The sequence below is a fragment of the Equus quagga genome, chromosome 20, assembly GCF_021613505.1.
Source record: "Equus quagga isolate Etosha38 chromosome 20, UCLA_HA_Equagga_1.0, whole genome shotgun sequence".
Taxonomy (NCBI): domain Eukaryota; kingdom Metazoa; phylum Chordata; class Mammalia; order Perissodactyla; family Equidae; genus Equus; species Equus quagga.
Genome location: NC_060286.1, coordinates 14,643,427 through 14,671,000, shown reverse-complemented (window position 1 = coordinate 14,671,000; position 27,574 = coordinate 14,643,427). Strand labels below are relative to the sequence as shown.

General features: G+C 54.9%; 1 protein-coding gene across 1 annotated transcript; it reads right to left on the bottom strand.

Moving 5' to 3' along the window:
* Positions 1–654: 654 nt before the first annotated feature.
* On the bottom strand, positions 655–27,574 carry LOC124230679 (pleckstrin homology domain-containing family D member 1). Its single transcript, XM_046646936.1, has 13 exons — positions 27,242–27,574; positions 17,089–17,182; positions 16,653–16,742; positions 16,347–16,423; positions 15,428–15,519; positions 14,374–14,426; positions 8,341–8,435; positions 6,528–6,621; positions 4,888–5,066; positions 4,208–4,340; positions 3,683–3,827; positions 3,190–3,339; positions 655–2,878 (listed from the first exon to the last, which is right to left on the bottom strand). The coding sequence occupies exons 1-13, from the start codon at positions 27,388–27,390 to the stop codon at positions 2,709–2,711; spliced, it is 1,521 nt and encodes a 506-aa protein (XP_046502892.1). The 5' UTR covers positions 27,391–27,574; the 3' UTR covers positions 655–2,708.

Below are 27,574 nucleotides of genomic sequence, written 5' to 3'. Positions count from 1 at the left end.
TCGTGCTTCATCCATTAGCATGTCATTGGGGAAAAGCATTTCAACCCGGATGACCACGGAGCTATCATCCAAACTGGGACACTTATGACAGCAAAAGGGGGAGCCATTAATAATGTTGCTGAGAACCAGCACAAACCAGGACAGTCCTGGGCATGATATAGATCATCCATCCCATGAGGAAACAAACAAACCAAATAGGAGGGGAATCCAGTCATTACCACTTCTCGCCCTCCCTTCTATGATTATGAAACAAAAGCATAAACCTCTCCTCATCAGGGCAGGTCAAACTGTCAATTTCCGGTGGGGATGCTGACATTAAATGGCCATAAAACCAGGCATCCTTTGTCTCCCTGAGGATATTCCAGTCGGCTCTGTCCCTTGGGTCAGCGCTCAAATCAGAAGAAAATCCAGCTGATAGTCCTTGTCACATGGGGACAGCGAGGACCTCAGGGCCAGAACAGATTTTTCAGTTAATTATTAAGAAGCCGCTCCCAGGAGGGGCAGCAGCGGGGAGCGCTTCCTGGTGTGTAGAGAAAGGCAGGCGCACGTGAGAATACAGGCGGGCAATTCTGTAATTCCACGTTTTGCCTGCAGAGGGCAACATCTCTCTAGCAATGACCACACCACAAGCGAGACTGCAGGAAAGAGATTTAATTGGCCAAGAAACAAGGGTTTTGTTTAAAAAAAAAATCAGATCAATATATTTCCAGTAAGCAATTTCCACCCCTTCATTTTTATATAGAGATGTTGCTTTTTTCTATTTACAGTGTACATAGTGAGTTTTTAACAAATAAATACTTACAGATTGGTCAACTGGTTAAAGATAACCTGACTTGGCTGAGGCATGGAAAATACAGGATGAAATAGGAGAAAAGGAACCAGGGATTGGTGAATGCACATGGAAAAGCACTTTCCTTTCTGGTTAATAGCTTGCTCAGGAAAAAAAAATGCATTTGAAAATTTCCAAAAGATCTTTCTCCAAGAGCAAACTATTATTAATCTAATTCTTTAAAAAGAAACAAAAAATAAAACAGTAATTGGTTTTATAAATCTTCCCCTTCATTTCAAAGTCCATCCTACACACATTAGATCAACGAGTTCCGGCTTTACGCAGATTTCTACATGTTTAAAGCTTTTAGATTTAGATTCATCCCTCTCAGATGCATTGATTCTGAGGCGCCTCCCCCCTTGCCCCTCCTAGACTCCGCAGAGACTGGCTGAAGCCAGCAAAGTTCACCCACCACTGAGAAGGGACCGTGGAGATTAGTGTCACCAGGCAGCCCTGAGCCCACAGGCGGGCAGCCCCGCATGGTGGCTGGCCCCGCAGTAGACACGCACGCGCTTTAAGTCAGCAACACTCCTCTTCCCACAGAACAGGCGGCAGGCCCCCAGGGGCCTCTGCTGGGACTTGCCCTGCAGCCATCTGTCCAGCTCTCAGACTGGGCTCCTCGCTCAGCTTTCCAAGCAGCAGAGAATCAGCACCTTTAATACCACCAGTGTCCCTGAGCACCCTGATCCCAGGTAGACCCCTTTTCTGGGGAGACAAACAGACTCAGGCAGCTTCAGAGGGAGGAATTCAAGGGAGAAGAGCAGGGCTGTCTGTCCGTTCACAGGTGGGGAACACCCCCTTGCCCTCAGCCTCCCACAGGGTGGTCTTCCACACAAGCTGCACAGAGGCGTTTCAGCTTCCCCCTGAAGACATGGAGCCAACCAATGGCTACTGGTCTTGTCACAGGTCCAGGCCCCCATCTTCCAGGTTCATGGTCACACTGCCTCCCTGGGTAAAGCCTCTTCAGGGAGAGGGGGCAGCAAGGCAATGGAAGCAGGGGCAGCTGAGAGGGAGACATCTGTGAGCCCACGGACCAGCAGGGCCACTATAGCCAAAGGGAGTTGCCTTGCTGCCTAACCAGAGGATGATGCAGGAGCCAGGAGCACCTTCGTCCACTCCCTGACTTGCTACGTGTCCTCTGGGGGAGCCCTCAGCATCGCTGCTGGCCCCAGCTCCCATCCAGGGCCCTAGGTACATATGCAGGAGGGATGCGGGGTTGGGGGGGGTCACACCACCCCCATAGGGTGCTGAGGCTGCAGGTGGGTGAGCTCACCCGAGGAGGGGAGTGAGCAGGTGGTCCCACGCCAAGGCCCAACCTCAGGAAAGGTGGTACCCTGGTGAGTGTGGTGTGCAGAGAGCCCAGAAGCTGCTGTGCTAGTTCCCTTCTTCCCTGCCCCACGATGTGGTCAAGGTGAGGGGCCTTGGCTGAGGGATGTCCATGGGTCTCTGAAGCAAAGAGAGGGTTAGGAACCCCAGGGGATGCAGGGGTCAAGGTGGGGAGGGGAGGCCTTCACACATGAGGATGGGCAGTGTCAGAGTGACAGAGAGGTACAGTGGGCTCCGCTCCACAGAGGGCCATGGACCCTGCCCACCCCACTTGCCAACCAGAAAAAGTCCCACATACAGCTAGGCCCCTTCCTCTCCTCACCGTGACAACCAGGCAGCACCCAGCTTGGGCCGACACAGGCCCAGTGTAGACCCAAGGGTAGGGTCTGGGGTGGGGATGAGGGAGGTGGCCTCCCTGTCCTTTGAGGGTGAGGCTGGCCCCCAGGTGGCGCTCTGGCCCAGAAGAGAGCGGAGAGGAGCCAGGTAAGAGTCAGGCCTGCCCCTCCCCGGCCCCCACGGTGGAAAGACTTTGGATGCAGGGGAGGAGAGCCCCTCACTTCCCGCCCCGGGGAAGCACTGAGGCTGGTCCAGGCTGCGTGGCCATGATATGGTAGATGGATTCCCGGAAGCGCTGGTCTCGGCTGAGCCGCTTGGCTACCTCCTTCAGCTCCTCTATGTTGTTGGCTTCCAGCTGGGAGGTCATGAAGGACTGGGACGGCTTCACTGGGGAGACAGTGGCCCCACTGGCCCATGAACAGCCCTCCCTCCACTAAGGCGTGGGCCTGTCCCCAACTCCCGCCCACCTCCCTCGCTCCCCCATCCTACATACTGCTGAGCTTCTCCCAGCCCCTTCCCATCCATGGGCTCCCATAACTCAGGGAGAAGCCCAAGGCTGGTGGAGCCAGGTTCAAGGCCGCGCTGTGGGCCTCAGAGCTGGGCCAGCCCTTCCCACTCCCCACCCTGCCCTCTTCCTGCCTTGTCACCAATGGCCTGTGACCATCCCCACCCCCCAGGGCACGCGAACAGCCACTCACTGTCATTCCAGGAGGTGCTGGACCGGCGCCGGTGGAAGCGGCAGCTCTTGATGCGACGAGTGGCGGCCTTGTGGATGTACACGGAGTTCTTCATGATGACAGGCATCTTGGCCTCCAGCTCCGCGTTCCGGATGCACTCCTCGAAGAACCCTGCAGCCGAAGGTTGACTGCATCCTCCCCTCCAGCCCCTCGTGCCCGCCCCTCCCAAGGACACTTGTAGGGTTGAGTGGGAAAGAGCTGAGCCCATCCCTCGGGAGAGCAGAGCCGCCTGCTGAAGGGGGCAGAACAACAGGCTTCCCCCCCACGCCCACCCCAGCTCAACAGCCAAAAGGAAGCCGTGCCAAGGAGATGCCTGCGGGCAAGAGTCTGGAGAAGAAACGCCATCTCGGCGGATCACCTATTGCACACCAGGCCCTGTGTGGGGCTCCAGAGCCTGGACCCTGGCAAGGCTGAGCTCCAGGGCTGAGGGCCAGGCACAGAGGGCAGGGCTTACTTTTCAGATGGCTCACATCAGCCCGCATCCTCTCCTCCTTCTCCTTGTTCCGCACCTTGGAGTTGAGCCCTTGTTCCAGGCTCCGCAAGGCGCCCTCTGCCTCCCGCAGACGCCTCTCCAGGTCCATGCGGACCTTCACCTCAGCCTGAGGAGAGAGGACAGGAGAGGGACGTGGGTCCTGGGGTGCAGTTGCCATCTTCCCTGGAAACCTTCCCTGGTCACCCCTGGCTCGAACGGGCTTTCTGGCCTCTAGACTTGGATGGAAGTTACCACATCCTGCCTCGTGTCTTATGCCCTCAACCAGATGGCCTGGACGCTGCCCTGCACCGGGCAGGTGTCTAGCAATGATGCCCCACCAAAGTGGCAGGCAGTGAGCTTCCCCTTGTGGGGGCTCCATCGCCTGCACCTGGCTGGTCGGATTGGCAGAGATAATTCAGGTAGCTGCCCAGGAAAGTGCAGGGATGTGAGGGACGACTCCAGGTGAGGGGAGGTCCCTGAGCACAAGCTGCTTCCAGGAGCCAGCACCTTGAGCTCCCGCTCGGCCTGCTGCTTCTGCGCCGTCAGCTCCTGCAGCGAGTTCTGCAGTGCCTGGGACTGGCTGGAGTAGAACTCGCGCTCCTCCTCCAGGGCCCGCGAGCGCTCCTCGTTCTCCTTCATCCTGCCCGGGCAGAAGAGGCCCTCACTCAGTGAGGGGATTTCCAGTGGGAGGGCAGCCCCTCGTAGAGACCTGGCTGGAGAAATCCTGAGACCAGGCTTCAGAAGCCCCGGAACTTCCTGGGTCCTGGCATCCAGGTGATGAGAGGGGTGGTGTGGCCAGTGAGGGGAGCCCCAAGGGTACAGTCAGAAGACCAGAGTCCTGGGCTCAGATCTTGCTAGTCCTGTGACTGCAGGAAAGCCCTGAAACCCATGCAAGGCTCAGTTTCCTTGTGTGTAAAGAGGGGCTAAGAGGACCTGCCCGTGTGCCAAAAGGCATTGTTAGATGGACCCAATGTCTGTATGGCTCACACCATTGCAAGAGAGGATTATCAAGTCAGCTTTGGGTAGTGAAAGTTCTCTTCCCGTTTGCCTAGTGAGGAAACTGAATCCTAGGCAAAAGGAAGTGAGTGACCTATCTGGTCAATGCCAACTCAAACCCAAGAGTCCAGTTCAAGGAAAGTGACCAAACCCCAAAGCCGATCATGGACTCAGGTTCCAGGCAACCTCACCGCTTCTCTGCCAGGAGCTTCTCCTCCAAGAGCTGCTGCATCTTCTCCTCGATCTGCTTCAGGTTGCTATGGAGACCCCCCCTGGGAGGGGGCTGCTCGTTCTGATTGGCCAGTGTCTGCAGCTGGTTCTCATTCTCCTCCAGCATTTCCAGAGTTTTCTTCTTCTCTATGGAGAGCTCCTGGCATAGAGAGAGGGAAAGAACGGAGAGAAGGAAGAAAAAGCCTAATTACTTCACCATGGCTGCCCTCACTTCCTTTCAGTTCTAGAAAATGATGCCCTCCTCTCCCAGTTCTCTATGAGGGACACCTGAAATGTCTGCATTCTTCCCTTGAGGTAAAAGGCCGACTAAGGTCTCCTTCCTCACAAGGAGGCAAGGTTACTCCTCCATCGAGGGAGTCAGGGAGGAGCCCAGCGCAGCTTCCAGTGGAGGTGGTACATATCACAACCGGAGCCCAAGGGCCCAGGGCACCATGACCTTCTGGGGTCCTTGTTCCTCCAGGGGTGAGTGAGGTAGTGTGTTGGGCTTGTGTGAAAAGCACCCAACAGGAAGCAGCCTGAGAGCAGATTCAGACATTCTCCCCACTTATCAGACTGGGATCTTGCACTACCCAGAAGCCCTGGAGTTGAAACTATCCATGAGAACCACCTCCCATGATGTGAGACAGGAAAAAAATAAACAAATAAAGGCACCAGGAACAAAGCGCCAGTCAGTCGAGGGAGAAGAGAGACCCTTGCAGTTTGCAAGGCAGCTCATGAATTCAGTAAGCATCACTCATCCCCTACGACGTGCCAGGCTGGCTGTGGGTGCTGGGCTGGGAGAGACCTTAAGACAGTTTAGTGAAGTCCAGTGTGGGAACCACAACCTAGTGCGTTAAGTGCCAAACATACATAGAGGGTGCCACGGGAGCCCAGGGCTCAGAGCAAATCCTGCCTAGAAGAGTCAGGGAAGCTTGACCAAGGTGATGCTCGAGCTGTCTCGAAAGGATGGAAGTTCTCCAGGCAGAGAAGAGGAGGAAGGACATTCTGTGTAGAAGGAACAGCGTGGGTAAAGGCGCGGAGGAGAAAGAGCTTGGCTCCCTCGGCCTGTGAGCTCTGCGGTTGGAGGAGGGGTTGGGTGTCTGTGTCAGGACAGAGGGGCAGCAGAGGGTGAGAGGGTGCGAGGAGAGGAGAGGCTGGGGCCCGAGTTTGCCCTTGCCTGCCATACTAAGGAGTTTGCACTGTGTCCTGGACACACGCCACCTCCTCCTCCCCCTCGCAGTCTGGGTGGTTTCAAATGGAGGTGACCTGGAATTGATTTCCCCTCATGCTCAGTTTCAACCACACGCAGCTAAGTGAATGAGCCACAGGAAGGACGTGGTAGGTGGCCCTGACTCCCCCAGTCAGTATTCTATCTGGTATAAAAATATAAGCACTGAAGAAGGTGGGTTTCCTGAGGCCAAAACTTGAATTTGCCCTTCTGGGTCCCTCATGTGTCGGCTGGAATTCCCAACGGTCCACAGAGAAGAGACCCTTCAGATCAGTGCCCCTTGGTGTCCCGTTCCCCTTCAGGTATCCTTCTGGGGAAACACTGTTGGAAAAAAGTGTCACGTGCCCCAACCAACCAGTGCCCCCGCCGACCAGCCCGCCAGCAGCCCCTCACCTCCAGCGTCTGCTGCAAGGACTCCGTGAGGTGCCTCAGCTCCTTTTTCTCTTGCTCTACACCCTTGAGGCATCTTGCAGTTAGTTCCAGCTCCCTGTGGGGACAGAGGGTTGGGTATGGCAGTGCCCACCCCTCTCAGTCCCCTTTGAACACAGAATATCTTCTGCTTCGCCTCCTGATCTGGCTCAGAGGGGTCCAAAGAAGCCCAGCCCCACCACATGGCTGGGTCCTGACAGCAGCTCTAAGGGCCTGGGGCTGACAGAAGGAGATCCCAGCCAAGTGGGTTTGAAGTCACTTGCTCCAGGCACACATGCATCTGTCAGTCGGGATAAAGCCAGGATCCCCCCCAGGCAGAGAGAAGCACTGAGAAACAAAGGGGCCCAGGCCTCACCCCATCTTCCCTGGACAGCCCCTGCTAGAACCCACACTCACTGACGAAGGCCACAGCTGAGGCCCTTCTCTGGGCTGACAGCCTCCATGCTGCATTCTCACCAAGCCTGGGCCACCTCAGGACTTTACACTCGGTTTCCCCTCCTCCTGCCTTTCCCTTCTCCTGCCATTTCTTCCAACTCCTACCTATCCTTCAAGGCCCAGCTCAAGATAGCCTCTGTTCAAGCCCACAAGGATCACGCATATATCTTAACTCCTGTAACACAGGGAGTCTGCACTATGCCTCCTAGCACGTGATTATATGTTACTGTGTTGATGTTTCCTGGGTGTGAGTCCGGTTTTCCTCACCAGATCCTCAAGGGGAGGGCTTATCTTCTATTCCAGTCTCTGGCACAATTCTGGAAGTGAGCAGGAGCTTGGCTATTTACTTGGTAAGATCCACTGAGCTTCCCCTCCCCCAAAACACATGTCTAATGACTTCCTTCTATAAGGTTGTTGCAAGAAAACTCTTTCTGGGCCATCACTACTGATCAGTAGTGATGACAATGATGATGATGACGATGACAACCACCACTACCAGCAGTACGCAGAGCGGTGGCCTCCAAATTCCTGGATAGGCTGTATCAGAATGTCCAGGGGTGCTTTTTTTTTCTTAAAGATTGGCACCTGAGCTGACATCTGTTGCCAATCTTTTTTTTTTTTTCTTCTTCTTCTCCCCAAAGCCCCCCAGTACCTAGTTGTATATTCTAGTTGTAGGTCCTTCTGGCTCTGCTATGTGGGATGCCACCTGAGCATGGTCTGACAAGCAATGCTAGGTGCACGCCCAGGACCTGAACCAGCAAAACCCTGGGCCTCTGAAGTGCAGCGCATGAACCTAACTACCTGGCCATACGGCCGGCCCCAGAACTTTTTAAAATATAGATTTCTGGGCCCTACCTTCAGGAGATTTTAATTCTGTTAGATGAATATAATGTGCAACTGGGTTTGCAAACCATACATGGGACCAAAGATCCCAAGGGACTTCATTAGCCAGAGTGGGAAGGGCCTGTGCAGGAAAGACAGGGAATGTTGGGGGCTTGGCTAACGGCACCTGCCGAGCAGCTGGGTCCTGTCTGCCCAGGTAAGGAAGGTTTGATGGAGGCACGAGGTGCTTGCTGCTTGGGGGGATGTCTGGCTGCACCTGCCATGCCTTGTGCTCCAGTGGGCAGAAGTGGCCCATTTGTGTGGGGTCTACAGCTTTTTCTGGGCAGACCCCAAGGCCTGGAGCATTGGGAAGATAGACCCAAACCAAGTCTTCAAGCAGTGAACATCTCCCGGGCAGAGGCCTCTCCAGACCTGACCCGGACTGTGGATGTATGGCAGTATGCTACTGCCCTAACTAGGTGACCTTTCTCACACTCCCCTTCCGGGGCACCACCACCACCTCTTGATCTGCTCCTGCTCCACTCTCAGCTCCTGCACGACCTCCTCGAACTGCTGCTTCTCAGCCTCCAGCACCTGGTTAAGGCGCTCAAGCTCCTGAAGAGAATCAGAGAGGAAGAGAAGAGTCAAAGGCAGCAGAGGGTCCCTGAGGTCAGGAACCCCCACTCCAACCCAGGGGATCCTCTGGGATCCAGTCTGGGGCACATGCTGGACCAGACTTGGAATTAAATCCTGAGGAGCCCTGGCCCCAATGACACACAGTCTCAACAAAACTGAAGTCTGTGATGAACTGGGCTCATTTAAAATACACTTATCAGGCTGAAGCCAAGACTTAGAATTGATCCTATTATTTCCTTCAGCTGGATGTGATGATAATTCTGAATGTCTACTCCGCTGGGTGACTCCAGTCCCTCATACCCTAAGGCGTGTTGGCTGGCCCTCAAGCCCTGGGGGAAAAAGTGGTGCGTGTGTATTTCCATTAAAGAGCCCTGGAGTGACATCTGTTAGAAGTGGCAAAGAAAAGCCATTCCCAACCCCAAAGTCAGGGTATAAGGACTCTTTGTTCTTAAGGCATCTGGGAAGCAAAGAACCACTGGCTGTAGCTTCCCCTGGGCTTGGCCCCAAGGGAACAGGAGATCCAGAAAAGCCAGGACGGGCTGGCCCAGGGGACCAGATCAGTCCCTTCAGGAATGCTGGCAAGCACAAATGTTTTCCCAGCAGGTATGTGACCTCCAGGGCTCCTGTTTGGGTTCAGTAGCAGCTGGTGTTGGGGGTACTCTTCAAGTGAAGCTTGGCTAGAAGCTTTTTGGTGACAACTGCTTTGTCCCTCCACATTTTATACTGGGGGAGGATATTATTTCTAGATCCACTTTCTTTCTCATCTTCTAGCTCCAAATTGCACTCTCGTTTTTCACCCAGGGGCTTTGTTCTCAAGGATAATGGAAACCCTGCCAGGGAGCGGGGCTGCCTGTAGGGAGAAGTTGCCACTGGCTTTGAGGTGACACAGAGAAGGGATGAAACCCAAAGGAAACGAGAGTCTGGTTTCAAACCCCATGCCCTCCATCCCTAAACTTCTTACCCCCAAAGCTGCTATCTCTTTTCCTTCTAATCCTTATTGGCACTTGTGGCGTGGCTCACTAACGGTCGCCACTAGCGCTGTTGGCATTCTGATGCACCTCCTGGCACACAGTGTACCTGCGAAAGCTGGGTGGGCCCATGGGACTGGCTAAGGCCAATGGATTGTGAGCAGAAGGGTGTCACTTCCAGGCACACATCTTTAACAGACAGGGAGTGGCATGTTACATCCCTTTCCCCTACCATGGCAGCTCGTGTTGCTGCGAACAGTGGAGGCCGTGTCAGCCTGATCTCTGAGGAAGGAGACGTGGAGCAGAGCCCCCAGCTGACCTATGTAGCTAAGGGACAAATAGACCTTTGCTGTTCAAAGTCACTAGTACTTTGGGGTTGTGTGTTATTGCAGTAGGCATAGCAGTATATAGACATAATATAAATATAATTAAAATTTTATTCTGATAGACCTCCCCCTTCTTAATGAAAGAAAAGTTCAGAGCTTCAAAAAGTTTGAAAACCTCTATTTTAATACATTCTCAACACACGGTATTGCTGCTGCTGATAAACCTCTCTGTGGCCTCAGATTTGAGAAACCTGACTTATTTCCTCCCTCTGGTGGCCTCTGCCTGCTGTGGCAGGGCTGTTCAGGGGACTGGGGAATTAGGAGCTGCAGCCACCCCTGGGCTTAGATTGAAAAATCACAAGGGCACCTGGCTCTTTAGGCACCTGGCTTCCGCTGCTTCAGAACAGATCACTCAAGACCCAGTCGAGGACACCATCCCACAACCTTGGCTTCTCCACCTTGGAGAGCCCCTTTCTCCAACACTCCAACTTGCAAATATTTCCCTTTGCTTGCTGTTCCACTGGGATTATATTTTTGCAATTGAAAATGGGAGAAAGTAAATGACTAAACCCCTGGAAATGTCCATACGCTGCTGGTGGGAGTGTAAACAGGTAGGAACTTTCTGGAAAGCAATTTGGCAATAGGCATCAGGAGTCTTAAAAGTTCTTGACCTTTGAGTCAGTAATTCCGTGTACAGGAATCTATCTACAGAAAAGATTAGAAAAGTAGCCCAAGATTTATGTAGCCCAAGATTTATGTACGAGGACATTCACTGTGGCATAATTTATAATAATGAAAACAGCCTAGATGTCCAAAAATAGAAAATTAGTTAAAGGAAACATCACATATGATGAATCAGTACATGGTCATTAAAACTGATGTTTTCGAAGAACATTGAATGACATGGAAAATTGCTGAAGGTACAATGTTAATGAAGATATAATAAAAAAGGCTGTAAAACTGGATATCTGATACAATCCTATTAGGTTTATAATATATATAAGAATAATACATATTTTTTAAAGACTGAAAAGAAAAACAACACATAGTTGACAGTAGTTGTCCGTCAATTGTGGAATTAAGGACAAAGTTTGGTTTCTAGGTTTTCTACAAAGAGCATGATTTCTTCCATTAGTAAAAAGGTTATATATTAGAGGAAAAAGAAAGAGACTCTCTCTCCTCGTTGCTCACTTCTTTTCCTCCTTTCATTTCACCTGTGTGACTCTTAAATAGGCTGATGTCCAGGTGCAGCCTGAGAGTATGCATTAGAGTGGAATCCACAACCCATAAAGCTGGAGCAGCTAGAACCTTCTGTTCCTCCAGCCCAGGGTGGTATAAGCGTTTGTTAGCAACCCCGCCACAGACCGAGGTCAGCCCAGACCTGCTGCAGCTGAAGCCTTTCTCCGCCATAGGCGCTGGTTCTTCTGACTCTTGGACCATTGCGGGAGTATAAGGTTGGAAAGAAGTCACTAGAAGGCAAATTCCAGCTCAACAAAAGGGCTTTCAAATAATGGAGCAGTAACGCATAGGATACCTCTGGAGGGAGTGAGTGCCTATCCCAGAATCAGGATCAACGTCTGTCAGAGAGGTCAGCAAAGAGCCTCACCTCGAAGAGGAAGGTGCTTTCCAACTCCAGGCATCTGTGTTCTGACCGGGAGCACCCTAGGTGGCAAGGGTCCTGGCTGGCTGGCCCTGGGCGTTTCTGATTTCCCAAGTGCCTGGCCACGTGCAAGGCTGAGCTGTCACAATTCAGCCAGAAAGGGAAAGGTAGGCAGGCTGTCCTCCTTCAGGGCATGAGAGAGCTGAGGCCCCAGGGAGCCAGGCATACCTGAGGGAGCTGCACCCAAGGACGGGCAGGGTCTGCTGGCACCAGGCAAATGAGCCCAGGGTGGCTCTCCCTGCACTCTGCTTGTGCCCTAGGAGTCCCAGGCCCTTTCTGCCATATGGAGGACGTCAGGGCTGCACCCTCCCAGAGTGCATATCTGCATGGGCCTTGCCCATCCACAAACACTCCCCTGCATTCTATTTCAGTGAGCCTCACAGTGACCCAGGCGCTCAGCAGGCACAGCCGGTATTGTTATCAGAGCATCACAGATGGAGAAGCTGAAGCTCAAGAGGTTAACTCGCCCAAGGCCACACATCAGTGATTAGACTCCAGTGTGGGTCTCTGGGTCCCAGACCCCGAGTCTTCCTTTAGGCCAGGCTGCCTCTTAGAGAGCAGAGAATCTTCATCTTATCGCTGGGCCATTGCAGCAAGTGCCTTTCCAAGTGGCCCAAGGCACACCCAGACAATATCTGTGACCTGGGGTGAAGAGGGAAAAGGCGCAGGAAACATACAGACCCATACTATGGATGAGCAAGTTAAGGAAGGAGAAACCTGGACAGAATGACTCAGTGAGTTCTCTTCCTGGTCTAGAGCAGGCAGCTGACACAGGAATGTGAACCGGGGCACCATCCTCTCCCTCCTGCCCGCCCAGAGCAGCCTTCACCGCTGGTACCAGCCGGGCCCGAGTGAGTCTCTCTCTCACATCTCGTACCCGAAATACCAGGGAGTTCACAGCTGACAGGACTGCCCCTTCAACGTGCTACGGCTTTAAGCAAGGTCTCCTCTGTCCTCATTTCCTGGCTAAAGACCTAGATAGAGTGTCTAAATTTTCCTCCAGCTGACTGCTGCCCCAGATTTAGCCTCTCTGATGGATAAGTCTGTCTCTCTCCCTGCCCGTGGCGGTGTCTGTCACTCCATGCCATCCCCTGGCTTCCTGAATTATCCGTCTTTAAGTTGCTGACAACCCACCAGAAGTCTCACTTCTCAAAATGTACAGAACCATACGAAGAAAATGCCAAAACTCTACCGTGGGACCTAGAATTCTAGCCTGGAGTCACGGGGGCCCTACACGGCTAGGTGGAAGACGGCTCAGAGCTGGCATCACGCAAATCCTCAAATCCACGCAATCCTAATGCAAACCCTCAATAGGTTTTGGGTTTTGTTTTCTGTTTGTTTTGGTTTGGGATTTTTGTTGTTGTTAATTGACAAAATGATTCTGAAGTCCAGCTGGAAGAATAAATGGGCAAGAATATCTGATAACATTTTGGGAGAAGAAAAATGAGGGTGGATTGTCCTATTGGATTAAAATCAAAATGGGATATAAAATTACAAGAATCAAAAATGTTCGTTCGGGTCCAGCCCTATGGCCAAGTGGTTAAGTTCGTGTGCTCCACTTTGGCGGCCGGGGGTTTCACCGGTTCCAATTCTGCTCGTCAGGCCACGCTGAGGCGGCACCCCACACAGCACAGCCACAAAGACCTACAACTAGAATCTACAGCTATGTACTGGGGGGCTTTGGGGAGAACAAACAAACAAACGACTGGCAGCAGATGTTAGCTCAGGGTCAATCTTTAAAAAAAAAATGTTCACTCCTTGAGTCCTTCCACAAACGTTTATCAAGCACTCCTACTGGGCCAGGCACTGGGAATGTGGGGTACTACGGGCACACGCCGCTTTTTGACTGGAGGGCCTGTTTCAGAGCCCTGAGAGGGCGGTTGGGAGGGTGAGGAACTAGCAAGAGCCAAGTGGGAGAGGCTGGCTGAGGCAAGGCTGATGGGCCAGGCCTGTGCCTCACGGGGGAGAGGACAAGGAAAAGCAACTGGGCAGAGAGAAGGGGCCTCCCTCTGAGGGCACCTCTGGGCAAGCCACTCTGCAGCTTTGGGCCTCAGGCAGTTCACAGGCAGGATGGGTCCATAATCAATAACATGATGGTAATACTAACAAATGCAGATACTCATTAATCACGTGCTGTGTGCCAAGCACTTTCTATGTAACATCTCACTTAATCCTCACAATATCCCTAACAAGATGGGTTCTATTCTTATCCTCTTTGTTCATGTGAGACTATTGATGTTCAGAGAGGTTACGTAACTTGCCCAATGTCACACAGCTAGAAGTAGTGATGCTCCAATACAAACAGGCAACCTGGCTCCAGAGTCCATACCACTAACCCCTACCCTACCCTGCCCTTCAGGGGAGGTAATGACTCACAACAGGCAAGGTGCAAATGCTGCATGGAGATTCCAAATGAAGTAGACTGCAGAGGCTCCCCACCCTCAAATGAGGCAAGGTCTCCTTTACCCCACGGGCTGCCTCAGGCCAAAGCTCGGCCCCCTTGGGACTTGTATTATTGGTATTTAGAGAATAAATGAACCCTGGAGATCATCCAACCCCATCACCCTTATGGATCAGAAGCCCCTCTGGGGATAATAGAGGCCATCACAGCCTCCTGTGAACTTCACCAGCGGCAAGCAGCTCATTGCCTACTGACACAGCTTCTAAGATTTTTGGATGGCTCGCTCTCTAGAAAGTGGTCACCTACCCCTTTTACTTTCCCCCCCAAGGACTGGCAAGGAGAAATACACTTCTTGCCAAGAAGCTACAGCAAGTCCTAAGTACTATCACCTCATTGGCCTGCATGCTCAGCCCATCTGATTTTCCGGCACATTCTCTGGGTGCCCAGCTTTCCTACATCATTCCCTAATGCCAGAAACACAAGCCAGTGCACCCTGGCTGTGAAGGGGCCCACAGCGCGGGGCTGGGGGACAGCAATTCTGAGCGGCCCCAGTGGCACCTACCTCTCTCTGCTCCCTCTGAAGGCAGAGTTCTTCGGTCTCTTCCATCAGTTTGTCTGCCAAAGCGAGCACACACACACTCTCTCACGAAAAGCTCTCTCCAGATCCAGTCCTGAGGGGGTTGGTGCCGCGGTAACTGCTGTCACCCTCAGCATCTCCCAAGGAAGAGGTCGGCACTGCCAGGCCCAGGCCATCCCCGGGCTTCCTGGGGATGGAAGCTGCCATGCTGGCCTGAGCTGCCACTCTCCTTTTCCAGCCCTGTCCCTGCTTTGAGCATTCACAAGGCAAAGACAGCCTCACCCTTGGGAGCTCAAGTGCATCTCTGCACCACCCAGGGGTGCTGGTAGCCTCTGCACTGGTCTGGCTAGTGTAGCAGGGGGCAGGTCCTGGGGGGAGCAAGGTGTCTGGAGCAGGTAGAGGGGAACCAGTTGTGGGTCCCCGAGTGTCTAAGGAGGCAGCAGGGAGAGGGTCCTGGCAAAACAACAGACCCCCAGACTCCCCTTCTTCTTTCCCACACAGCACATTTCCCGGCCAGTCAGGGGCCCAGGGGCCTGGAACCTTGTGGTCAGGTTTAAAGTGGACTGGGGGTGGTAGCTGGGGGCAAGTCCAAAATCTGGGGGCTCAGGGCAGGACAACAAGATCAACTCCATCTAAGGAACCCTTACTGCATGCCTGACACCAGTGCTGACAGGCATTGTCTCATTTAACCTGGTCCCACACCACCTCTAAAAGCAGGGACTAGTTTTGGCTCCATTTTAAGGATGAAGAAATTGAGGCTTAGAGATGCCCAGCTGGGAGAAGACATAGGCAGCCGACAGGGAAGTGGCAAAGCTGGGTCAGAGCCCAGGCTGCTAACAACCAGGCTCTCCTGCCGCAGGTCGCACTGGCCCAAAGGACATTTATCATACCACAAAGCCCTCCGGGCTCCAAGCTGGTGTCTGGCTCTCGTAGCCTGGTAAGCCCAACCCGAGACACCCCCACCCGTGCTCCAACAAGCCCCTGGCCTGCCATGCTACCCTCAGGGAATCTCAGCCTCCAGCCCATCTCTCCTGCCAACCTAAGTACTCCTGCTTCTCCTTGGCCAACTGCAGCCCCTGGGCCTCCAGGCTTTTGATCATGGCTTCTCCCAGCTGGGCGTTCTTCCAGGTCCTGCGGAGGGAGGGCAGATGGGAAGAGGAGAGAAGAGGAAGAAACACAAAATCATTAAAACAGAAGGGCAGAGGAGAAAGAAGGTGCATGTTTGGTATTCGCCATCCTTTCTCCTCCAGAATCCCAGCTTGCACTCGCTCTGGCACCCATGGCTCCAGGCACCCCACCAGCATCGCTCAGTTACAGCCCCTGTAGGCCAGCTCTGGCCACAAAGTGGGCCACTGCGGGCTGGGCCCACAGCGCTTTTGGAGCAGCGAAGAGACTGCTTCCCGGGCTGCTTTCTACACCACCGAATGCCCACCACCTGGCGCAAGGCCTGGCTTGGGTCGCGCATTCAGTGTTATTTGTTGAACTATAAGCACAACCCAGCTTGAATAGGCAGGCGCCAGGCCAGGGGTTTACGTGCAGGACTGTGTCGGGCTGGAGGTGTCTGTGATCGGGACCCTGACTTACAAAGCACTACTCTGGTCTGTGCTGGGATTAATTATGGGCCTGGGGAGGTGAGACGGGTGTCATCAGGCAGCCAAATCCTACTAGTGATGCTGGATTCACTCCCACAAGTTGGAGACAAATGGTGTCAACGTCTGCCACCTGTGACCCTAGGCAAGCGAAGCTCACTTAGGAGACCCCCCACAGGTGCTCTAAACCTGGCCTATCTCCTCTTGCCCACCCTAACCGACTCCCCCCACCCCCGCCCCCACCTTTTCTTGGAGTCCTCAGTGCCCGCCGGGCTTCCAGCAGAGGGGCAGGGATGGCAGGGTTGGCCCAGCCCACACTCCGTTCCCCTCTGGACCCGCAGGCTGCCCCTCCTGCCTGTGGGCACTTACACCTTCCCAGACTCCTGCAGCATCTCCAGCCACTGGGTCTGCTCGAACTCCGACTCAGCAGCCAGCAAGATGTTCCCCTGCCAGGAAGAGGAGGCACGGGTGTACCTGAGAGGAGGCCACTTCAAGGATGACAGAGGCGGTCCCAGGCCTCTGCAGGCCCAGCTTTGCTCTCCCACCCCACATCCCTAAAGCACTGACACCCCTCCCAGGCCAGGCCACTGAAGGGGTTGCCCCCAGGGACCTGGGTGTCCCAGAGAAGCTAGTCTGCCCCTGCTGAGCCCAGGCTGAGGGGAGAGGCTTACTCACGTGGAAGTCCTGGTGGGAGATTTTCATGGCGTAGGGCATGCTGGGCTCTTCTTTGGCCTCCACCAGGCAGCCCCCCAGAGGGATGACACCCTAAGAAAGAACCAGAATGGGCAGCCCCCACCCAACCCAGCCCAGGTTACTGAAGGCCTCTGGGAGCCCTCAGCCAAAGCCACGTCCTGCCAAGGGCCCCGGGCTGTAAGCCAGGCCAGAACGGACTCCCAGAGGGGAGAGGCAGGGCTGGGGCAGGACCTGCGGCCCAGGAGGATGGGCGCCCAGCCCAGAGGGGCAGGGAGTCTTGTGCCCCAAGAGGGATTTGTTCTCCAGATTCCCTTCTAGACCAGAGCAATAAGAGACGGCCCCCTGCCCTCACAGGATACCATCCCCCTTGTCCCCACTAGGCCCTTCCCCACTGTGGCCCTGGGAGAGGTCGCCTCACCTTAGGATGTATATTGAAGTATTTATTGGTTTCAAAGCTCTTTTTTTCACTCTCAGAGTAGTAAAGAAGAAAGCTCTCTTTGATGATGAAAAACCTACAGCAGGTGGTGGGGAAGGAGGGCAACCAGGAGAGAAGGGTTAGGCTTCTCAGGGCAACAAGAGGACCTGGGGGGGCCCTGCACTCACTGGGGAGCCCAAGGGGATGCCAGCTCAGACTCCTCACCAACACACATGCCACATCTGGGCAAAGGCCTCAGCTGGCCAGCTGCCAGGCAGCCCAACCCTCGCATGAGTGGGCAGCTGAAGTGGGAGGCCCACAAGTGGCTTCCAGGTCTGGCTGCCTCCATTGCCCTGAACTGCCACCCTCGGCCAAAAAGGGCATCTGTGGTCCTTCCCCACAGGTGTCTTCAGCCCCTTGAGACATTATCTCCAGTCCATTAGAGTCTACGCCAGGAGGCATGGAAGCAGGGAAAGAAGACATGAGATTCCAAGATGGGACTTCTGACAAGTAATCACAAAGGCTAGTAACTGAGTGATATTTGGGTACCAGGCTGGTGAGGCCGGGCCTGCAGCCTGCATGTGACACCTGCATTCCCTTTTGTCTCAGACTGCCCCCAGCCTCCTTCTGGGACTCAGGTCTAACTTAGGATTTCTGGGACATTGGTACTTTCTGTTGGGGAGACGACAGCCTTGATGCCAACATGTGGAACACCTGGACCCACCCTGGGGACCCTCACAGGACTAATGATTGGAGCTGACTAGGATATGACACCGGGTGCATCTCCAGGGGAAGAGCCAATTGGGCCTCAAAGCCCCAAGGCTCAGGGACACCCAGGGTGGCTGGCTCCTTCCTCCCAGTGCCCTGCTAATGCCACTGTCATAGCGATGGGACTGGGGGAGTGGAAGCAGTGGTGCGCTGGAGCTGACTCAGATGGGCTCACAGGAGCCCACAGTGTGACTCTCTCCTCTGCTCTGTATTCAGCGACCTCGTGTTGGTAACTCGATCAGTCGTAGTGGGAGTATTTACACCATGAAAAGCATCAAAGGCTGCAAAACACTGCTCCCCTCCTCACCAAGGGAGCCGGTTGTTAGCCATTTACCAGCACACCATTGGTTAGATGTGGCCTCTTGTAAGGGGCTTGAAAAGTTGTTGGTGGGCATCACAAAGTCAGTGAATCTCTGAAGGTTTCACAAGCCATGTGACATTTCCTGAGGCCACAGCTGCTGCGGGGAGGGTCCCAGGGACTGCTGACAGCTGCTGTCTCTCCCCAAGAAAGTGAAGCTCAGCTTTGTGTTTGGTGTGAGCCCCATGCCAACCCACACTCTTCATTTGCACCCACCCTCTCGGCCCAGATACGGAATGGAGCGGTGGACCTCACAGGTGACTTCCTGCTAATGCCACCTCTTCCCACAGGCCTTTCTGCCCCCCATGGAGGAAGAGCACATGAATACCACCTTCTACAGAACTGTGGGGACAGTCTGGGCCCCCTGGCACCTGACCTCTGTCCACCTTCTCAGCTTTCCTGCCACCTCTGTCCTCCAGCCTCTCCGCTCCTGGTGAACACTGAGCTCCCTGCCTCCCACCTCACCACGTTTCCAGGATCCTGCAAAGGAGATGGTCTAGTTCTCCGTGGAAGGCCCTCCTCCTCGCTCCTCATCTGCCTGAACCCTTCTCGCATGGTGACCAGCCCAGCATACACTGCCCTCTGAGCCCCTCCTGCACTTGTTGACTGGGCCATGCACTCGGCACTTAGTGTCACTGTCACAGCCCATGGGCTTATCTTGTCCCAAAGGGCTCCTAGGCTCCTGGAGGGGGGGAACAACCCCTTAGTCCTGTGGGCGAGGGAGATTTCCCCTACCTGTTTCAGGGGACCATCACAGAGTAGTTGAGAGCACAAGCTTTGGCATCAGAGAGGCCCACCATAACCCAGCTGGGGGGCCATGGGCAAGTAAGCTCACCTCTCTGAGCCTCGGTTTATTTGTCTGTAGAATGGGGGTGATAGCACCGACTTCACGGGGTCATTGTGAGGCTGAAATGAGATTGTGCTCATCCCTCCACCAGTTTGCAGAGCACCAAGGACAGGGTGAGCAGTGCGGCCCCGTGGTCTGAGTACGACACATCACCCCAGGGAACTGTGAGACGGGCTGCCTCCCGGGCCTCCTCCTCCTCTTCCAGTGGTTTCTGAGATCTGCTATGGACTTAACTGTGTCCCCCAAATTCATATGTTGAAGCCTTAACCCCCCCATGTAACTGTGTCTGGAGATAGGATCTTTAGGAAATAATTATAAGGTTAAATGAGGTCAAAAGAATGGGGCCCTAACCCAATAGGACTATGGCCTTGTAAGAAGAGGAAGCACTCTCTCGTGCTCTCTCTCTCACTCTCTCGTGCTCTCTCTCTCTCTGCCATGTGAGGACACAAGGAGAAGGCAGCTGTCTGCAAACCAGGCTGAGAGCCCTTGACAGAACCTGACCACGCCGGCACCCTGATCTCAGACTGCCAGCCTCCAGAACAGTGAGGAATGAATTTCCACTGTTTAAGCCACCCGGTTTGTGGCGCTTTGTCATGGGAGCCCGAGCTGACTCAGACAAACCCCTCCTTGCCTTCCTGACACCTCTGGAGGCCCCTCCCCATTCAGGGCAAAGCACTGTGCCCGGGCCTGGGGGTGGGGGGAGTCTGCCATTGACTCTGGGGTCAAACAACCCCTGCCTCAAGACACAGCCTCACGCGAGCTCCCAGCCTGGCTGAGCCTCCCTTGCCAAGCCCCTCTATAAAATGGGGGTGCAAATATCTGTCTCTGGGGGCTGCTGTGAGAATCCATTCACTGACTCCACAAATAATTGCTGCCCTTCTGCTCTGTGCCAGATCACGTTCTAGGTGCTGAGGACAGAGTGTGGACAGGAGACACAAATGCTATCCTCACAGAGCTTACACTCAAGTGAACCTGTGTACTGGGGAGGTGGATGGTAAATAAACACCATTTACCAGAGGCTGATCAATGCCATGGAAGGTGAGTGATGGGTGAGGGGCAGGTGGGGAGATTTTGATGTTAAACAGGGTGGCCATGGACAGTCTGATTAAGAAGTCGACAATTTGAGGAGACGGAAGGTGTTCCAGGCAGAGGAGGTGCAGGTGCAAAGGCCCTGGGGTGGGAAATGTGACTGGCTCTGGTGGCTGTGGCAGAGGGAACCAGGCAGAAAGCAGCTGGGCCAGGCTGTGGAAGGCCCTGTGGGATCCTGTAATAATAGTAATGATAAAGCTAATGTTTAGTTAGCACTTACCTCAACCCATGCCTTATTCCAAGCAGTTAATGCATTTAACACTCACAATTATCCTGTGAGGCAGGTGCTGTCTGCATTTTATATGGGCAGAAATGAAGCAGAAAGTGACATGAGTGGCTGAAAGTCATACTGCTAGTTGACAGAGGCTGGTTTTTCTCTGAGTAAGAGAGACAGCTACTAGAGGGTTTTTAGCAGGAGCGACCTGATCCGACTCACATGGCAAAAGGCTCAGCTGGCTGCTGTGCTGAGAACAGACTGTCGGCAGCAAAGGCGGGGGATCCTTTAGGGGCTGTGACCACAAAACAGGGCAAGAGAAGATCTGGTGGGTCAAGGCATATAAAGTCCTCAGCACTTGTCTGGCACACGGATGTGTCCCCATATGTCACGCCCTTCCTCCTCTTGCCCTCTGAAGGAGGGCAGCCTTTGCTCCCTGCCGGCTAGGCTTCAGCAGCCCTCGGGGCCCCGTGGGCTGCAGGGATCCTGAGGTCCCACACGCCATGCATGCCAAGACCGGCCCAGCTCCTGCTGTTCTCAGCTTGGTCTGGGCGGGGGTGGGGGTCCAGGGAGGGGAGCTGCACAGACCTGGAGGAGGAGAGCAACTCCCTAGGCTGGCAGGGATGAGCATCCCCCCACAAAGGGCACACTTCTAGGACCCAGAAGGCCGGCGGTGCATAGGAATCTGTCTCGGGGACCTTCCACTGCTCCAGCTGACAATATCAGCTTCTCCACAGATGGGGGCGCAGGACCTGAGTGCCCCCACAGAGAAGGTCACTTCCTCTTCCTGCCCCTTCCTGCAAAGTCCCCGTGCTCCCAGCAGCTCTCGTTCTGACTGCAGGTCAGGGGCCATCTCCTTCCGGGCCCTGCGGGGTTGGGCTGGCTGTGCAGGGGCTGGAGAGTCACGGTTTCCTTGGCTGTTCTTGGGTGTCGTGCTAAGTGCTCACCATGTATTAGAGTATTTGATCCATGTAGCTATCCTGGCAGGTAGGGCTTTCTGCTCCCATTTAAAGATGGGGAAACTGAGGCTTAGAGGGGAAGCAGTGTGTGCCAGGTCACCCAGCTAGGGCAGAGATGGAGCTGGGATTGGGACCCATGGGCTTTGAAGAATGAATAGGAGAATCTTAGGAATCTGGGAGGAAGTGGAAGGGGGAGATGCATGCCAGAGAGAAGGAACAGGATATGCAAAGAATAGTGTGTTCAAGGCAAAGGGGCAAATTAGAGTTACTGGTGATAATAGAGTCATCGGTTATTGCTGATAAAAACCAGCAGGGCTTCCTGAATAATTAGACAAGGAAGGGGGAGCAGAGTCCAGGATGACATGAAGGCCAGGACTCCAGCTTAGGTGACAAGGTGGACACAGGTGCCATCCAACAGGAACTAGGGATGGGTTTTCCTACGCTTTGCCTGCACGTTTACGGCCCTCCTCAGAGCCCTGGAGGCAACAAGGGCTCCACCAGAGCTTAAGGGTCAACACCGGCCTCACAATCGGTCCAGCTGGAAGGAAGGGAAAATGCTCCTGAACCCCACAGGAACCTTCTAAGGTGGGTGGGTCCTGTTAAAGAAAGGCGCATGCCCTCTGCTGAGCTCCTTCAGGTTTGGAGATGCAAAAGCCAAGTTTGGGAGTCAGGGCTGGAAAGGGCCTCGCATCAGAGTGAGAGAAATTTAGAGCTGGGGAAATCCTGGAGGGCAGTGGGGAGGAGGGGGTTGGGAGAGTGCAGAGGACAGAGGATCCAGGGAAGGTGCAAGAGTCTGGGTCCTACAGTGTCGAGACAGTGGTGAAGAATCCCACCCCTGGTGGTGGCAGGATGGGGTGCCTGGAAGGCGTGAGAAACGGAGGCCACACTTAGTTAGCAGGTGTTTGCACTTCCGGGATCTCAATGCCTCCTCCATGCTCCTCTTCGCCAAATCTTCCCTTCACACAGTCTACTAGACTCACAAATACCTTGCGTGAGAGGCTGCTATGTCTACATATGTGGCAGTGGGGAAGGGTCGGGAGGAGACAGGAACGAGCTGAGTTCCCCATCTGGTTGTACAACAAGGACCGCCTACGGTGGACAGCAAGTTGATCCATCAACAAGGAAACAAGAGCGTAGAGCCTCTTGGGGATGAGCAGAAACCCTGGGGCAGGTTTCAGACTTCCTAGGGATGTGGGATTCGACCTTGGGCCAAACTTACCTCACTCTGAAGAGGGCATGAGGACCAGGGGGGACGTGGGAGCTATACACGGGTTACATTTCGTAGAAGGGTGGGACACCCAGCCTGGCTGCCCCTTCTTCCCCTGCACAAACTTCCCGAATAGGACCAGCACCTGGTCTCGCTGATCCCTGAGCCCCTTGGGTACTGAGAAGGGGGGTGGGGGCAAGTCCTGGAGCCAGGGAAGGACAGGCATCAGGAGTGGCTTTTTCAGAAGTGGCAGAAGGAAGGCTGAAATGACACAGCCCCCAGTGTGTCCCTTTCTGTGCATTCTGAGTGGTCTGATATGCTCAGGGAATGCTCATCCTGCCATTTGCCACTTGTCTGGCATTACATCTGAGAGGGTCAGACCCCAGGAATCTGACCTGTGACGTGTAGGAGTGATGACAAGTTAGAGTTTATGCAGAGATCCTCAAGTCCAAAGGAGTGAAAAAATATGTTAGAATTCTTCAAACAATATAGCAAAGATAAGCTGAATATGTAAAACAGATAAGAGTGCAGAGGCTCTGGGTGAAGTGGGTGCCCTGCTGGGAGCCCCCCCACTCCCTAACCCTTCAGTAGAGTCAGGGCACCTCAAGAATCACCCATGGAACACTGTTTAAATACCACCATCTGATCACTCCTGCTTTGTAGGGGACACACTGCCAGTCAGCAAGATGAGACTGCCACGCCTGGCCTGGGTCCTGCAGCTGGTCAGTGGCAGAGCAGGACCAGAGAACTCAGAGCACCTGCCTCTAAGCCCAGGTCCACTTTCCACCACAGCCACAGCTGCTCTCAAAAGAAGCGGCTTTATTATTCCCGAGTCCTGGATAAAAGGAGGCTGAACCACCAGCAGGGGCTTTGCTTGAGGTGTGGTCCCCTGGAGGGGAGACTCGTTTTCAAACAGGACAGCAACAGCCGCTGAGGACAGTTCCCGGGGTGCTGGAAGAGTGGCTTGTTTGCACAATTAACTCACTCAACTTCAGCTGGTTGGTCCAGGTGACTCATCCTATGATCCCAGTGAAGCCTGCATTCCTGAGTGTTGTTTCATTGTATGGCTGTGATCCAGAGATTCTGGCCATGTCCTCAACCTCAGGACTCAGTGTAAGCTCGATGCCACCACCTCAGGAGGGGCAGGGGGTGATGGACAGAGGGATCTGGGGAGAACCCTCAGCTGCCACCCATCCACCACCTACCAGCAAATGCTGTCACTCTAAAAGAAGTTGGAGAACACAAGGTGATTATAAAAAGGGGCCTGCAGGCATCCGCCGGCAGTGATAAAGCAAGTAGCAACGCTTATAAAGCAAGTAGCTACTTGCTACTTGCTGTGCTGGGGGCTCACGTTACACAGCCAGCTGTGGGGAATGCTATGTGAGCCAGAAAGTGAGACCAAATCCCGGGGTCACCAGGTGAGGTGCCTGCAGGTGACATGCTAGGCTCTTCCCCTTGGCCCTCTAGGATAGCTGGATGTTGCAGTGTCACCTCTAGGAAACGGTGCTCAGGGCCAAAGATGAAACTCCCAGACCCAAATCCCTGGGGAAAGAATGTCTCCCCAAATCTTTTTGGTAAGGTGGCCACCAAACTGCTCAGACCGTCTCTCCACATGGGCGCCGGTTGCAGCCTGAGACTTGGGAAATGCAGTCAGTCACTGTCTCCACGGCTCCCTGGCACTTAGTGGACACTGAATCTTATCTCCCTGACGCAGGGACCCACCGGTGTTCCATGAGAGTGAACTGCTGCTGGGCTGGGCTCAGGCCCCACTGGCCACCTTATGGGGAGTGGGACAAGGAGTGTAGAAGTCCCTGGCTGGGTGCCCCTCATCAGCGGCTCTGGCTTTGGGAGTTGTTCAGAAGGGACCTGGGAGAGGGACGAGAATGCTGGAGGAAGAATTAAACCCTGGGAAAGCGTTGGTCTGGCTGCCAGACCAGCCCCACCATGGGGCAGACACGGCCGAGGCTGAGACACTCTGCTCCTCGCCTCCTTGTCTCCAAGCTGCCCAGGTCTTTGCCCACAGCACCTGGGTCTCCACTGCTCACAGGCTCCAGGGAGGGCGGAGTCACCAACCTCACCCTCTAGACACCTCTCCCACATCCTCTCATCTCTGCCAAGTAATGTTTCTGATTTCTTTCCCCTTTTGTTGCCCCTGGAGAAAAAGCTGACCCTTTAAGCTCAAGGTCACCTTCCCGCCCCAGGACAGCAGGGTTGGAGGCGGACACTCTGAGACAGACCCCGAGTGGAAGAGGTTTTATAGAACCCCAGCGGCCACAGCCGGTTCCATCCGGCCATTCATCATTTATGCAGCACAGGGCGTCTTTCCCGGCCCCTCTCCTAAGCACCCCGGCCAGGGCATCGATCGCACTAATGGCAAGGCTCCGCAGTGGCGGGCCTGAGCTGCCCCCTCCCCAAGCCTTCCTGGGGCCGCCAATTAGCTGAGGTCCAGAGACTGCATTTCACAAATGGGGAACTGGGGCCCAGGGGGCCTTGCTGGAAAGTGAGAGGAGGCTAAGCTTAGCATCATGCCCCCCTAACCCCCAGACCCTCTCTGGCTGGCTTTGTCACTGACCCAAGGCTAAATCGTGTGTGTGTGTGTGTGTGTGTGTGTGTATTCCCAGAACTGTGAACATGGACAGTGGCCCAGAGTGGGCCAGTGGGACGTTAGTACTTTCCTGAGCCCAGGGGAGGGTGAGTCTTTGAACAGCGGCGGCTCCAGAATTCTTGTAAAGGAAGGGAACAGAGGTGACCCTCTCCTGGGAAGCAGACTGTGTATTGCAGAGCATGTACACTGTTCTTAGATTGGATGTTGTTTTGAGTGGCTGTGGGGGCTACTGAGGGAGATTCTTGGGGTGGGGGGTGCTAGCTCTCCAAGCTCCCCCCACCAGCCCCACACCAGCCCCACACCCACTGTGCTGTCCCCTGGGAGCCTTTGCCCCCGACACCTCCCAGCCTGGAATCAACTGTCCATGCAGGGGCCAGGTCCTCACAACTGTGGGTGAGGAGGGCTAGGGGACAAACTCTGGGGGTCACAAGCCTGTCACATTTACTAGGGATGCAGTCAGGTGAAGAAGCCTGGCAGAAGTCTTGGATGACAAGACCCAGAGGCGATACCCAGGACAGCAGCAAGACCCAACGGAGAAGGAGCGTCTGCCTGGAGCAGTTAAGGCATAAGTGGTGGCGGGGGAAGAAGGACATCCTCCTAACGGCACTCAAACTTACAAGCAGCCTTCCCACCTGACTCGAGGGCCCTGGTAGAGCTGAGGCTGCTCCTGAGGCTGCAGTTCAGACAGCACCACCCTGGAAGCACCTCGAAAGATGCTCTCCACACTGCCGCAGGCTTCCATCTAGGGGGTCAGAGATAAGCCTACCTTTGGAGGAAATCGAGGAACCTATATCCCATTAAATCCCAGAAAGAAACCAGGCAGAACTAAGAAAAATATGTGTTATGTCAACAGCTATGTAAAATGTGACACACCCTCCACAGCTCCATTTGTCTTGGGGCCTTGTAGAAATATTAAATTATTCATCAGAACACAACATCGGAACCAACCAGTACCACATCCCTGTGATCTGTGGTCTGGGAACATTTGAGGCCCCCTGCTCAGGGGCAGACTTACAGGGAGGGATGGGAGGGATGGGCAGGGGCGCCCCTCCGGGGAGAGAACGGATCAGGCTCTGAGTTCTACCGGCCATTCCAGTAGCAAATCTCAGAACCGAGATTGGCTTAAAGGTGAAAATTGTCCAGAAGGTGGCCCATAGCACCTGAACCAGCAGTGGGAGCTTCCTGCAAGTTTCTGGTTTGAGTTCCCTCTTCCTCCAATAGCTTCCAAGCCCACTTAGAGGCCAGAAGTGGCTACTGACGTCTGGGGAGTTGCCTTTGAGTTGGGGACCAGGAAGTTGGTGCTGAAAGAGGGGCTCAGGCTGCTGTGACCCTCCCCACCAGCCCCTCCAACGGATCACTCCTGGGTCCGGACCATTTGTCCCCTCCCCAACTGCCCTCAGTCTCTGCCCGGTCCCCACCCAGCTTAGTCCCTTCATTCCTTTCCGGCTTCTCTGCCTGAAGCACTTCTTCCGGCACAGATTTTTCTAAAAGTATTTCAAGGGACAGTTGGAGGAGTTGCCAACATCACTCTGCCAAGGTTGGGCACAGACCTTTCCTGGCCCTCCCTCCCCTGGCCTGAGCCTTTCAGGAGGGCCAGAGGCCCAGCAGGCTCAGTGTACCGGTTGGGGGGCGGGTAGGACACCCGAGCCCTGCCTCTAAGCCCGCTCCTCGTGGCCTGGGGGAGGGGGGGCTCGTGTAGACGATGGAATTGGCAATAGGGGTCCCAGGAGAACGTCTTTGGCTGGAGACGGGGCTTCTCCCCCCGCGGCAGTCTGGCCCAACCTGCCCTAGCTGGTCTCCCACCACGGCCACGATCTCTTCAGCCCACACCCAACCTCCTCACTGGGACTTAGGTCCATTCCCCAGAGTATTCACCACCACCCCTAGGCCAGTGGTCCCGCCCCAGCTCAACCAGCCCTCTGGCAGAGATGCCCCCAGCCCAGGATGGGATCCACATCTTCCAGGGGACGTCAGCGGAGAGTGAAATGGGGCGAGGCCAAGGTCACAAAGGAAGGCAGAGGCAGCACGGTGACTGAAGGGGTGTTAGGGGGTCCTTAGGCCCTGGGCTCCCTCCCTGGGGTCCTCACCCGGCGCGGGAGGCGCACTCACCGCCGCGACCACTTGGCGGACGGCCTCCCGAAGGGCCGCTTCCACAGCACGCCGTAGAGCTGCACTTTGGTGCTGATGTCCAGCGCGTCCGAGTCAGCCTGCTCCAGGGACGGCGAAGGCGACACTGAGTTGGACTTGGACGTGAACATCGTGCCTCAGCGGAGCTGCACCCGGCCCGGCCCACCCGCCCCCCGGGGCCGGCACGGACGCGGGGCTCCGGGGGAGGCTGCGGGAGGCGGCGGCGGCTCGGGGCGCCGTCGGGGCGCGTCCCAGCCGGCGGAGACGCGGGGAGGCCGGGGCCGGGAGCGCGGCGCCGAGGGGGCGCGGGGCGCG